The sequence below is a fragment of the Oncorhynchus kisutch genome, unplaced genomic scaffold (genome assembly GCF_002021735.2).
Source record: "Oncorhynchus kisutch isolate 150728-3 unplaced genomic scaffold, Okis_V2 scaffold3815, whole genome shotgun sequence".
NCBI lineage: Eukaryota > Metazoa > Chordata > Actinopteri > Salmoniformes > Salmonidae > Oncorhynchus > Oncorhynchus kisutch.
In genome coordinates this window covers 171347-186843 of record NW_022265760.1, presented here as the reverse complement: position 1 = coordinate 186843, position 15497 = coordinate 171347, and the positions used below count along the sequence as shown (strand labels likewise).

At 45.1% G+C, this 15497-nt stretch overlaps 1 protein-coding gene across 1 annotated transcript; it reads right to left on the bottom strand.

Annotated features, from left to right (window-relative positions):
* Window positions 1-1767: 1767 nt before the first annotated feature.
* On the bottom strand, window positions 1768-15491 carry tma16 (translation machinery associated 16 homolog). The gene is made up of 7 exons (XM_031821041.1): window positions 15366-15491; window positions 14052-14161; window positions 13920-13957; window positions 9011-9095; window positions 3113-3261; window positions 2979-3021; window positions 1768-2126 (listed from the first exon to the last, which is right to left on the bottom strand). Exons 1-7 carry the CDS (start codon window positions 15366-15368, stop codon window positions 1901-1903), a joined length of 654 nt encoding a protein of 217 aa, XP_031676901.1. The 5' UTR covers window positions 15369-15491; the 3' UTR covers window positions 1768-1900.
* Between the last annotated feature and the right edge of the window lie 6 nt (window positions 15492-15497).

Genomic DNA, 15497 nt, shown 5'->3' with positions numbered 1-15497 from the left:
ATGAAACTGACTGGATACAACCTGACTGGATACAACCTGACTGGGTACAACCTGACTGGATACAACCTGACTGGATACAACCTGACTGGGTACAACCTGACTGGGTACAACCTGACTGGATACAACCTGACTGGGTACAACCTGACTGGGTACAACCTGACTGGATACAACCTGACTGGGTACAACCTGACTGGATACAACCTGACGGGGTACAACCTGACGGGGTACAACCTGACTGGGTACAACCTGGATACAACCTGACTGGGTACAACCTGACTGGATACAACCTGACTGGGTACAACCTGACTGGGTACAACCTGACTGGATACAACCTGACTGGGTACAACCTGACTGGATACAACCTGGATACAACCTGACTGGGTACAACCTGACTGGATACAACCTGACTGGGTACAACCTGACTGGATACAACCTGACTGGATACAACCTGACTGGGTACAACCTGACTGGGTACAACCTGACTGGATACAACCTGACTGGGTACAAGCTGACTGGATACAACCTGACTGGATACAACCTGACTGGGTACAACCTGACTGGATACAACCTGACTGGGTACAACCTGACTGGATACAACCTGACTGGGTACAACCTGACTGGGTACAACCTGACTGGATACAACCTGACTGGGTACAACCTGACTGGATACAACCTGACTGGATACAACCTGACTGGGTACAACCTGACTGGATACAACCTGACTGGATACAACCTGACTGGATACAACCTGACTGGGTACAACCTGACTGGATACAACCTGACTGGGTACAACCTGACTGGCTACAACCCGTATAGTGGAGTTACTGACACAATGAAACTGACTGGATACAACCTGACTGGGTACAACCTGACTGGATACAACCTGACTGGGTACAACCTGACTGGATACAACCTGACTGGGTACAACCTGACTGGATACAACCTGACTGGGTACAACCTGACTGGATACAACCTGACTGGGTACAACCTGACTGGATACAACCTGACTGGGTACAACCTGACTGGATACAACCTGACTGGGTACAACCCGTATAGTGGAGTTACTGACACAATGAAACTGACTGGATACAACCTGACTGGATACAACCTGACTGGGTACAACCCGTATAGTGGAGTTACTGACACAATGAAACTGACTGGATACAACCTGACTGGGTACAACCTGACTGGATACAACCTGACTGGGTACAACCTGACTGGATACAACCTGACTGGGTACAACCCGTATAGTGGAGTTACTGACACAATGAAACTGACTGGATACAACCTGACTGGGTACAACCTGACTGGATACAACCTGACTGGGTACAACCTGACTGGGTACAACCTGACTGGATACAACCTGACTGGATACAACCCGTATAGTGGAGTTACTGACACAATGAAACTGACTGGATACAACCTGACTGGGTACAACCTGACTGGATACAACCTGACTGGGTACAACCTGACTGGATACAACCTGACTGGGTACAACCTGACTGGATACAACCTGACTGGGTACAACCCGTATAGTGGAGTTACTGACTAGCCATGTTCAAGACAACTCAGAACCGCAGAGTAAAGATGTGCTTACTTTTATTTTGCGTAGAGCTTCCTATTGATCCTCTGATCTCATCTTTCTATAAAGGGTTTCCAGGTTGAACATTTCAGAGTTTCCTAGTTCCAAGTTGCCTTGAACACAGCAACGGACACACTCTAATTTCTATGTTTAAAGAGTCTCTTCAATGAAACAGAACAACAGTATCGGTCTGTATTTAGGTTTATTAGATGTCTGTATTGGGACACACACACACACACACACACACACACAAACAGGTTATCATAACCCCAGTCAGGTAGGATGGCTGACATCCCCAGAGTTCTAACATGCAAAGCATTATGGGGCATCTTCCTGGGCGTCTGAATCTGAGTCCTTCATTAAGGCCTCCTCCTCCTCTCCTGCAGCGGTCCCCTCCTCCTCCTCTCCAGCAGCGGTCTCCTCCTCCTCCTCTCCTGCAGCGGTCCCCTCCTCCTCCTCTCCTCCTCCTGTTCTGCCCGTCCCTCGGGAAGAGAACTTCCTCATCTTGATGTTGGGAAGCTTCTTTAGATCGCCGCTCCACTCCCTGAAACCAACCAATCACAGATCAAAACCACGGAAACATCCAATCACAGCTCAGAACCATGGAACTGTCGGGTTCACCTAGGGGTCATGATAGGGGCTGTACCAAATGATTGATGTATTATAATAATGGATTATGTTGTATTAATAGAAGGGGAGGGGCTATAAAACCCCTCCCCCACTACATTTATAGGGTCCTGGACTACAGATTAACAATATATATATTCATGATAAAAGGTTTAATATTGTTCCACAGTTTATTTCTAGTCTCTGCCTCTTATAAAGAAAACGGTCTGAGAGACGTGTGACTGTGTGACAGAACTCTGCAGTGTAAGAGATGAGAGACTAGTCAGACACTCCACTATAAATCAACTTGGGGACATTTCCTGCTGAGCCTTTAGATAACACTGAAACGACTGTTTGTATAAGCTGCGGTGGCATGGGCTTGGTCTCATGAGTAGAAGGTAATGACGTAGGCAGTGACATCACTAAGATATATGACTGCAGGAATAATAAAACAACTCGAACCCTTTTCTATTTTGCAGAAATTACTCTGGAAACATGGTTGCTATGTTCCCGTTGTCAACTTCTGTCTGCAATTAAAGGTTTTTTAAAGATATTGTCTGAACGCTAATTTCACAAATGAGCCAATGATTGACAAGGAACAAGGAACGAACCACAACAGAATCAACCAATCAGCTGAGAGAATGTTTCAGAGGTAAATGTAACGAATAGAGCTGTTTTTCATGAATCATCACAGCTCTACTGACAACAACCAATCAGATCACAGCTCTACTGACACAAACCAATCAGATTCCTGCTCTAGCCAGAGTTGGGTTGTCATTGGTCGTCTCACCTGAAGGTCTTGAGATGTTTAGAGTTAATGATGTCTGGAATCTCTGAGGAGAGAGGAACACACTGTCAGGGTTCTGTGTGTGTGTATCACCGTGTGTGTGTGTATCATTTTGTGTGTGTGTATGTGAGACTGACCGAAGCCGTTGCCATGGTACAAAGCGGTCTCTCTCTCTACAGTCTGTTTGATGACGGTCTCCCTGCTGCCATGGAGACGACCCTGACGACCTTTGATCCCGTTCACCAGCTCTATCTGGTCCAACTCCCCGTCAAACCTCTGCAGGTACCTACACACACATAAACACACACGCATTTTAAACACTATTTGAATCCACCAATCACATGTACAAAACTAATATCCAAGCATTTCCCTGTCTGCATGTCCCTCAAGGGACCAGGAAACACCTCCTTCTCCAAGCAGCTAGGCCCTAGTCCCTCAAGGGACCAGGAAACACCTCCTTCTCCAAGCAGCTAGGCCCTAGTCCCTCAAGGGACCAGGAAACACCTCCTTCTCCAAGCAGCTAGGCCCTAGTCCCTCAAGGGACCAGGAAACACCTCCTTCTCCAAGCAGCTAGGCCCTAGTCCCTCAAGGGACCAGGAAACACCTCCTTCTCCAAGCAGCTAGGCCCTAGTCCCTCAAGGGACCAGGAAACACCTCCTTCTCCAAGCAGCTAGGCCCTAGTCCCTCAAGGGACCAGGAAACACCTCCTTCTCCAAGCAGCTAGGCCCTAGTCCCTCAAGGGACCAGGAAACACCTCCTTCTCCAAGCAGCTAGGCCCTAGTCCCTCAAGGGACCAGGAAACACCTCCTTCTCCAAGCAGCTAGGCCCTAGTCCCTCAAGGGACCAGGAAACACCTCCTTCTCCAAGCAGCTAGGCCCTAGTCCCTCAAGGGACCAGGAAACACCTCCTTCTCCAAGCAGCTAGGCCCTAGTCCCTCAAGGGACCAGGAAACACCTCCTTCTCCAAGCAGCTAGGCCCTAGTCCCTCAAGGGACCAGGAAACACCTCCTTCTCCAAGCAGCTAGGCCCTAGTCCCTCAAGGGACCAGGAAACACCTCCTTCTCCAAGCAGCTAGGCCCTAGTCCCTCAAGGGACCAGGAAACACCTCCTTCTCCAAGCAGCTAGGCCCTAGTCCCTCAAGGGACCAGGAAACACCTCCTTCTCCAAGCAGCTAGGCCCTAGTCCCTCAAGGGACCAGGAAACACCTCCTTCTCCAAGCAGCTAGGCCCTAGTCCCTCAAGGGACCAGGAAACACCTCCTTCTCCAAGCAGCTAGGCCCTAGTCCCTCAAGGGACCAGGAAACACCTCCTTCTCCAAGCAGCTAGGCCCTAGTCCCTCAAGGGACCAGGAAACACCTCCTTCTCCAAGCAGCTAGGCCCTAGTCCCTCAAGGGACCAGGAAACACCTCCTTCTCCAAGCAGCTAGGCCCTAGTCCCTCAAGGGACCAGGAAACACCTCCTTCTCCAAGCAGCTAGGCCCTAGTCCCTCAAGGGACCAGGAAACACCTCCTTCTGAACAGAGCATTACCTAGCTAACTGCTTTGCCCTAGTCCCACGACAGCTGAACAGAGCATTACCTAGCTAACTGCTTTGCCCTAGTCCCAGCTGAACAGAGCATTACCTAGCTAACTGCTTTGCCCTAGTCCCAGCTGAACAGAGCATTACCTAGCTAACTGCTTTGCCCTAGTCCCACGACAGCTGAACAGAGCATTACCTAGCTAACTGCTTTGCCCTAGTCCCAGCTGAACAGAGCATTACCTAGCTAACTGCTTTGCCCTAGTCCCACGACAGCTGAACAGAGCATTACCTAGCTAACTGCTTTGCCCTAGTCCCACGACAGCTGAACAGAGCATTACCTAGCTAACTGCTTTGCCCTAGTCCCACGACAGCTGAACAGAGCATTACCTAGCTAACTGCTTTGCCCTAGTCCCACTACAGCTGAACAGAGCATTACCTAGCTAACTGCTTTGCCCTAGTCCCACGACAGCTGAACAGAGCATTACCTAGCTAACTGCTTTGCCCTAGTCCCACGACAGCTGAACAGAGCATTACCTAGCTAACTGCTTTGCCCTAGTCCCACGACAGCTGAACAGAGCATTACCTAGCTAACTGCTTTGCCCTAGTCCCACGACAGCTGAACAGAGCATTACCTAGCTAACTGCTTTGCCCTAGTCCCACGACAGCTGAACAGAGCATTACCTAGCTAACTGCTTTGCCCTAGTCCCACGACAGCTGAACAGAGCATTACCTAGCTAACTGCTTTGCCCTAGTCCCACGACAGCTGAACAGAGCATTACCTAGCTAACTGCTTTGCCCTAGTCCCACGACAGCTGAACAGAGCATTACCTAGCTAACTGCTTTGCCCTAGTCCCAGCTGAACAGAGCATTACCTAGCTAACTGCTTTGCCCTAGTCCCACGACAGCTGAACAGAGCATTACCTAGCTAACTGCTTTGCCCTAGTCCCACGACAGCTGAACAGAGCATTACCTAGCTAACTGCTTTGCCCTAGTCCCACGACAGCTGAACAGAGCATTACCTAGCTAACTGCTTTGCCCTAGTCCCACGACAGCTGAACAGAGCATTACCTAGCTAACTGCTTTGCCCTAGTCCCACGACAGCTGAACAGAGCATTACCTAGCTAACTGCTTTGCCCTAGTCCCACGACAGCTGAACAGAGCATTACCTAGCTAACTGCTTTGCCCTAGTCCCACGACAGCTGAACAGAGCATTACCTAGCTAACTGCTTTGCCCTAGTCCCACGACAGCTGAACAGAGCATTACCTAGCTAACTGCTTTGCCCTAGTCCCACGACAGCTGAACAGAGCATTACCTAGCTAACTGCTTTGCCCTAGTCCCACGACAGCTGAACAGAGCATTACCTAGCTAACTGCTTTGCCCTAGTCCCACGACAGCTGAACAGAGCATTACCTAGCTAACTGCTTTGCCCTAGTCCCACGACAGCTGAACAGAGCATTACCTAGCTAACTGCTTTGCCCTAGTCCCACGACAGCTGAACAGAGCATTACCTAGCTAACTGCTTTGCCCTAGTCCCACGACAGCTGAACAGAGCATTACCTAGCTAACTGCTTTGCCCTAGTCCCACGACAGCTGAACAGAGCATTACCTAGCTAACTGCTTTGCCCTAGTCCCACGACAGCTGAACAGAGCATTACCTAGCTAACTGCTTTGCCCTAGTCCCACGACAGCTGAACAGAGCATTACCTAGCTAACTGCTTTGCCCTAGTCCCACGACAGCTGAACAGAGCATTACCTAGCTAACTGCTTTGCCCTAGTTCCACGACAGCTGAACAGAGCATTACCTAGCTAACTGCTTTGCCCTAGTCCCACGACAGCTGAACAGAGCATTACCTAGCTAACTGCTTTGCCCTAGTCCCACGACAGCTGAACAGAGCATTACCTAGCTAACTGCTTTGCCCTAGTCCCACGACAGCTGAACAGAGCATTACCTAGCTAACTGCTTTGCCCTAGTCCCACGACAGCTGAACAGAGCATTACCTAGCTAACTGCTTTGCCCTAGTCCCACTACAGCTGAACAGAGCATTACCTAGCTAACTGCTTTGCCCTAGTCCCACGACAGCTGAACAGAGCATTACCTAGCTAACTGCTTTGCCCTAGTCCCACGACAGCTGAACAGAGCATTACCTAGCTAACTGCTTTGCCCTAGTCCCACGACAGCTGAACAGAGCATTACCTAGCTAACTGCTTTGCCCTAGTCCCACGACAGCTGAACAGAGCATTACCTAGCTAACTGCTTTGCCCTAGTCCCACGACAGCTGAACAGAGCATTACCTAGCTAACTGCTTTGCCCTAGTCCCACTACAGCTGAACAGAGCATTACCTAGCTAACTGCTTTGCCCTAGTCCCACGACAGCTGAACAGAGCATTACCTAGCTAACTGCTTTGCCCTAGTCCCACGACAGCTGAACAGAGCATTACCTAGCTAACTGCTTTGCCCTAGTCCCACGACAGCTGAACAGAGCATTACCTAGCTAACTACTTTGCCCTAGTCCCACGACAGCTGAACAGAGCATTACCTAGCTAACTGCTTTGCCCTAGTCCCACGACAGCAGAACAGAGCATTACCTAGCTAAATGCTTGTGTTTCTAGCTCCAACAGTATAGTAATACCTAGCTAAATGCTTGTGTTTCTAGCTCCAACAGTATAGTAATACCTAGCTAAATGCTTGTGTTTCTAGCTCCAACAGTATAGTAATACCTAGCTAAATGCTTGTGTTTCTAGCTCCAACAGTATAGTAATACCTAGCTAAATGCTTGTGTTTCTAGCTCCAACAGTATAGTAGTACCTAGCTAAATGCTTGTGTTTCTAGCTCCAACAGTATAGTAGTACCTAGCTAAATGCTTGTGTTTCCAGCTCCAACAGTATAGTAATACCTAGCTAAATGCTTGTGTTTCTAGCTCCAACAGTGCAGTAATATATACTAATTTAGTAAAGGTTAAGACGAGCAGATTCAGATGCTTGTGTTTCTAGCTCCAACAGTGCAGTAATATATACTAATTTAGTAAAGGTTCAGACGAGCAGATTCAGATGCTTGTGTTTCTAGCTCCAACAGTGCAGTAATATATACTAATTTAGTAAAGGTTAAGACGAGCAGATTCAGACCTGGTAAGAAAAGCATTTTGCTGTACTTGTGCAGGTGACATTAAAACTGTATTTACTTCAATGTTTAAGGGTTTATGCAAAGTGCATTTGACAACACTGACTTTTAAAGAAGTCATTTCTATTGGTCTAGACTGACAAATGAGACCAACTCACCAACACAAGGAGAAATCTAACTTTTCTCTGTTACGCACAACCTCCCCGGCACCCCTAACAAACAATAACCTCAAGTCAAAACCATTATAACACACACAGAGAGAAAGCAACAGTTTTTTGGAAATCAAGGAGAAAAAGAAAACCACACACACATGAATATAGACACGGGTACTGACCTCTCTGTGATGAATATAGACACGGGTACTGACCTCTCTGTGATGAATATAGACACGGGTACTGACCTCTCTGTGATGAATATAGACACGGGTACTGACCTCTCTGTGATGAATATAGACACGGGTACTGACCTCTCTATGTGACAGGCGTCCTGTTTGGTGAATATAGACACGGGTACTGACCTCTCTGTGATGTGCCAGGCGCCCCATTTGGTGAATATAGACACGGGTACTGACCTCTCTACGTGACAGGCGTCCTGTTTGGTGAATATAGACACGGGTACTGACCTCTCTGTGATGTGACAGGCATCCTGTTTGGTGAATATAGACACGGGTACTGACCTCTCTGTGTGACAGGCATCCTGTTTGGTGAATATAGACACGGGTACTGACCTCTCTGTGATGTGACAGGCGTCCTGTTTGGTGAATATAGACACGGGTACTGACCTCTCTGTGATGTGACAGGCGTCCTGTTTGGTGAATATAGACACGGGAACTGACCTCTCTACGTGACAGGCGTCCTGTTTGGTGAATATAGACACGGGTACTGACCTCTCTATGTGACAGGCGTCCTGTTTGGTGAATATAGACACGGGTACTGACCTCTCTACGTGACAGGCATCCTGTTTGGTGAATATAGACACGGGTACTGACCTCTCTATGTGACAGGCGTCCTGTTTGGTGAATATAGACACGGGTACTGACCTCTCTGTGATGTGACAGGCGTCCTGTTTGGTGAATATAGACACGGGTACTGACCTCTCTGATGTGACAGGCGTCCTGTTTGGTGAATATAGACACGGGTACTGACCTCTCTACGTGACAGGCGTCCTGTTTGGTGAATATAGACACGGGTACTGACCTCTCTATGTGACAGGCGTCCTGTTTGGTGAATATAGACACGGGTACTGACCTCTCTACGTGACAGGCATCCTGTTTGGTGAATATAGACACGGGTACTGACCTCTCTATGTGACAGGCGTCCTGTTTGGTGAATATAGACACGGGTACTGACCTCTCTATGTGACAGGCGTCCTGTTTGGTGAATATAGACACGGGTACTGACCTCTCTATAATGTGACAGGCGTCCTGTTTGGTGAACTCTGTCTTCTCAGAGTCCAGCTGGCTCTGAAACCACTGCAGCTTATCACCTACACACACAGACAATAGAAGGTAAGAGGGGGTACACCCTACCGTTGTACTCATCAACACACACTGAATATACTGTGATATGTGGTTGTCTCACCTAGCTATCTGAATATGAATATACTAACTACTGTGATATGTGGTTGTCTCACCTAGCTATCTGAATATACTAACTACTGTGATATGTGGTTGTCTCACCTAGCTATCTGAATATACTAACTACTGTGATATGTGGTTGTCTCACCTAGCTATCTGAATATACTAACTACTGTGATATGTGGTTGTCTCACCTAGCTATCTGAATATACTAACTACTGTGATATGTGGTTGTCTCACCTAGCTATCTGAATATACTAACTACTGTGATATGTGGTTGTCTCACCTAGCTATCTGAATATACTAACTACTGTGATATGTGGTTGTCTCACCTAGCTATCTGAATATACTAACTACTGTGATATGTGGTTGTCCCACCTAGCTATCTGAATATACTAACTACTGTGATATGTGGTTGTCTCACCTAGCTATCTGAATATACTAACTACTGTGATATGTGGTTGTCTCACCTAGCTATCTGAATATACTAACTACTGTGATATGTGGTTGTCTCACCTAGCTATCTGAATATACTAACTACTGTGATATGTGGTTGTCTCACCTAGCTATCTGAATATACTAACTACTGTGATATGTGGTTGTCTCACCTAGCTATCTGAATATACTAACTACTGTGATATGTGGTTGTCTCACCTAGCTATCTGAATATACTAACTACTGTGATATGTGGTTGTCTCACCTAGCTATCTGAATATACTAACTACTGTGATATGTGGTTGTCTCACCTAGCTATCTGAATATACTAACTACTGTGATATGTGGTTGTCTCACCTAGCTATCTGAATATACTAACTACTGTGATATGTGGTTGTCTCACCTAGCTATCTGAATATACTAACTACTGTGATATGTGGTTGTCTCACCTAGCTATCTGAATATACTAACTACTGTGATATGTGGTTGTCTCACCTAGCTATACTAACTACTGTGATATGTGGTTGTCTCACCTAGCTATCTGAATATACTAACTACTGTGATATGTGGTTGTCCACCTAGCTATATGAATATACTAACTACTGTAATATGTGGTTGTCTCACCTAGCTATCTGAATATACTAACTACTGTGATATGTGGTTGTCTCACCTAGCTATCTGAATATACTAACTACTGTGATATGTGGTTGTCCACCTAGCTATCTGAATATACTAACTACTGTGATATGTGGTTGTCCACCTAGCTATCTGAATATACTAACTACTGTGATATGTGGTTGTCCACCTAGCTATCTGAATATACTAACTACTGTGATATGTGGTTGTCCACCTAGCTATCTGAATATACTAACTACTGTGATATGTGGTTGTCTCACCTAGCTATACTAACTACTGTGATATGTGGTTGTCCACCTAGCTATCTGAATATACTAACTACTGTGATATGTGGTTGTCTCACCTAGCTATACTAACTACTGTGATATGTGGTTGTCCACCTAGCTATCTGAATATACTAACTACTGTGATATGTGGTTGTCTCACCTAGCTATCTGAATATACTAACTACTGTGATATGTGGTTGTCCACCTAGCTATCTGAATATACTAACTACTGTGATATGTGGTTGTCCACCTAGCTATCTGAATATACTAACTACTGTGATATGTGGTTGTCCACCTAGCTATCTGAATATACTAACTACTGTGATATGTGGTTGTCTCACCTAGCTATCTGAATATACTAACTACTGTGATATGTGGTTGTCTCACCTAGCTATATGAATATACTAACTACTGTGATATGTGGTTGTCCACCTAGCTATATGAATATACTAACTACTGTGATATGTGGTTGTCCACCTAGCTATCTGAATATACTAACTACTGTGATATGTGGTTGTCTCACCTAGCTATCTGAATATACTAACTACTGTGATATGTGGTTGTCCACCTAGCTATATGAATATACTAACTACTGTGATATGTGGTTGTCCACCTAGCTATCTGAATATACTAACTACTGTGATATGTGGTTGTCTCACCTAGCTATCTGAATATACTAACTACTGTGATATGTGGTTGTCCACCTAGCTATCTGAATATACTAACTACTGTGATATGTGGTTGTCTCACCTAGCTATCTGAATATACTAACTACTGTGATATGTGGTTGTCCACCTAGCTATCTGAAGATGAATATACTGTGACTTTTTAATTTGTTTATTTAACCTTTATTTAACTAGACAAGTAGGTTAAGAACAAAATCTTATTTAAAATGACGGCCTACCAAAAGGCAAAAGACCTCCTGCGGGGGCTGGGATTAAATATACAAATCAATTAAATAAAAACATACATCACGACAAGAGAGACACCAGAGCACTACATAAAGAGAGACACCAGAGCACTACACAGAGACACCAGAGCACTACATAAAGAGAGACACCAGAGCACTACATAAAGAGAGACACCAGAGCACTACATAAAGAGAGACACCAGAGCACTACATAAAGAGAGACACCAGAGCACTACATAAAGAGAGACACCAGAGCACTACATAAAGAGAGCCAACATAGAATGGTAGCAACACAACAACATGGTAGCAGCACAACATGACAACAACATGGTAGCAACACAACAACATGGTAGCAGCACAACATGACAACAACATGGTAGCAGCACAACAACAACGTAGCAGCACAACATGGTAGCAACACAACATGATAACAACATGGTAGCATCACAACATGACAACAACATGGTAGCAACACAACATGACAACAACATGGTAGCAACACAACATGACAACAACATGGTAGCAACACAACATGACAACAACATGGTAGCAGCACAACAACAACGTAGCAGCACAACATGATAACAACATGGTAGCATCACAACATGACAACAACATGGTAGCAACACAACATGACAACAACATGGCAACAACATGGTAGCAACACAACATGATAACAACATGGTAGCATCACAACATGACAACAACATGGCAACAACATGGTAGCAACACAACATGGCAACAACACGGTAGCAACACAACAACAACAAGGTAGGAACACAACATAACAACATGGTAGCAACACAACATGACAACAGCACAACATGACAACATGATAGCAACACAACATGGTAGCAACACAACATGACAACAACATGGTAACAACACAACATGTAGCAACACAACATGGTAGCAACACAAAATGACAACAACATGATAGCAACACAACATGGTAGAAACACAACATGACAACAACATGGTAGCAACATGGTAGCAGAACAACATGACAACAACAAGGTAGCAACACAACATGGCAACAACACAACATGGTAGAAACACAACATGACAACAACACATGGTAGAAACACAACATGACAACAACATGGTAATAACAAAACATGACAACAACAAGGTAGCAGCACAACATGACAACAACACAACATGGTAGAAACACAACATGACAACAACATGGTAATAACACAACATGGTAGCAGCACAACATGATAACAACACATGGTAGAAACACAACATGACAACAACATGGTAATAACACAACATGGTAGCAGCACAACATGACAACATGGTAGCAGCACAAAACACGATACAAACAGACAACAGCACAAAAGGAAGAAGGTAGAGACAACAATACATCACGCAAAGCAGCCACAATTGTCAGTAAGAGTGTCCATGATTGAGTCTTTGAATTAAGAGATTTTGTGTTAAACGCTCTACAACAAAGCTTTATCTGTGTTCAACAAGCTTTCTCTGTGTTCAACAAGCTTTCTCTGTGTTCAACAAGCTTTCTCTGCCCTTAACCTTGTTCTGAACACCTCCAAAACAAAGGTCATGTGGTTTGGTAAGAAGAATGCCCCTCTCCCCACAGGTGTGATTACTACCTCTGAGAGTTTAGAGCTTGAGATAGTCACCTCATACAAGTACTTGGGAGAATGGCTAGACGGTGCACTGTCCTTCTCTCAGCACATATCAAAGCTGCAGGCTAAAGTTAAATCTAGACTTAGTTTCCTCCATCGTAATCGCTCCTCTTTCACCTCAGCTGCCAAACTAACCCTGATTCAGATGACCATCCTACCCATGCTAGATTACGGAGACGTAAATTATAGATTGGCAGGTAAGGGTGCTCTCGAGCGGCTAGATGTTTACCATTCGGCCATCAGATTTGCCACCAATGCTCCTTATAGGAAACATCACTGCACTCTATACTCCTCTGTAAACTGGTCATCTCTGTATACCTGTCACAAGACCAACTGGTTGATACTTATTTATAAAACCCTCTTAGGCCTCACTCCCCTCTATCTGAGATATCTTCTGCAGCCCTATTCCTCCACACACAACACCCGTTCTGCCAGTCACATTCTGTTAAAGGTCCCCAAAGCACACACATCCCTGGGTCGATCCTCTTTTCAGTTCACTGCAGCTAGCGACTGGAACGAGAGAGCCTCCATCCCCGCAGGAGGCCTTTTGCCTTTTGGTAGGTCGTCATTGTAAATAAGAATTTGTTCTTAACTGACTTGCCTAGTTAAATAAAGGTGAAATAAGAAAAATATGCATATAATTGGATGAGAGCGCTTCCTACTGCTTGAGCTATGTTGTTGATGCAAATTGAGAAGAGTGTGGGGCCTAGGATCGAGCCTTGAGGTACTCCCTTGGTGACAGGCAGTGGCTGAGACAGCAGATGTTCAGTAACAGTCATACAGTAACAATAGTAAAGTAACACAGTAATAGTAGTAACAGACTGTCAGACTCACCAATGCTGTTGAGACGAGTGGCCTTCTCACTCTTTTGTCTGGAGGCAGAGATACACACTTAACTTTATAAATATATAACAATATACAGGATTCTCGCTGTTCAAAACACAGACCATCTCCCTCCCTCCTTACCTCTCCTTCTTTCCCAGACGTATCTCCTGGCTGGCCAAGTAAGCAGCTTTCCTGCTATAGGGATGACACACCTTCTCCTTCTGAGTTGGTTTACCTTTCCCCGCCTTCGGCTACACACACACACGACTGTTAGAACACTGTCTTGCATTATTCTATACTGAACTAAAATATAAATGCAACATGTAAAGTGTTGGTACCATGTTTCATTAACTGAAATAAAAGATCCTAGAAATGTCCCTCCGCAAGAAAGCTTATTTCCCAGTTAGTGAGTCTTTCTCCTTTGCCAAGATAATCCATCCAGCTGATAGGTGTGGCATATCAAGAAGCTGATTTAATGGCATGATCATTACACAGGTGCACCTTGTGCTGGGGACAATAAAAGGTCACTCTAAAATATGAAGTTTTGTCACACAACACCACAGATGTCTGAAGTTTTGAGGGAGCGTGTAATTCACATGCTGAAATTTCCTCCAGTGCTGTTGCCTGAGAATTTAATGTTCATTTCTCTACCATAAGCCGCCTCGAACGTCATGTCAGAGAATTTGACAGTACGTTCAACCGGCATCACAACCGCAGACCACGTGTAACTACGCCAGCCCAGGACCTCCACATCCGGGTTCTTCACCTGTGAGATCATCTGAGACCAGCCACCCGGACAGCTGATGAAACTGAGGAGTATTTCTGTCTGTAATAAAGCCCTTTGTGGGGAAAACTCATTCTGATTGGCTGGGCCTGGCTCCCCAGTGGGTGGAGCCCTCCCAGGCCCACCCATCACTGTGCTCCTGCTCAGTCATGTGAAATACTTACTTAAAAGCTTAAGTAAAATAAGAGTGACGAAAATATTTAATAAATAAACTAAAGTTTAAAAAAATAACAATACTGAGTCTATCTGCGGGGGTATAGGTTAGTCGAGGTAATATGTAGGTAGGGGTAAAGTGACTACGTAATAAGTATTCAATGCAAATAGTGGGGGGATAGAAGCTGTTAAGAAGCCTTAGGACCTGTTTTTTATTGAACTAGGCAAGTCCTATACTTGGTGCTTGTGAAAGTCACGTGAGATCCATAGATTCGTGCCTAATTTATTTATTTCAATTGACTGATTTCCTTAAATTAACTAACTCATAAATCGTTGAAATTGTTGCATTTTGCGTTATTATTTTTTTGCAGTATACATTCACTAGGTTGTAAGAGCGCTATAACATTATATACATCTACATTATATACATCTACATTATATACATCGAGGTTTAGCTAAATCTATTTCTACATATCTAGATACATGTTAAGGATGTTAAATAATAAGTGTAATTTTACCATGTTTTAGTTGTATGTACGAAGTTTGATCACCGGTTGAAAACACGTGTTCTGTATTGACAACTCCGGCGGATGCTGCTGGTCCATCGGACAACACTGTCCGTCATTTCCTCCGGCGGCCGAAAGAAAGGT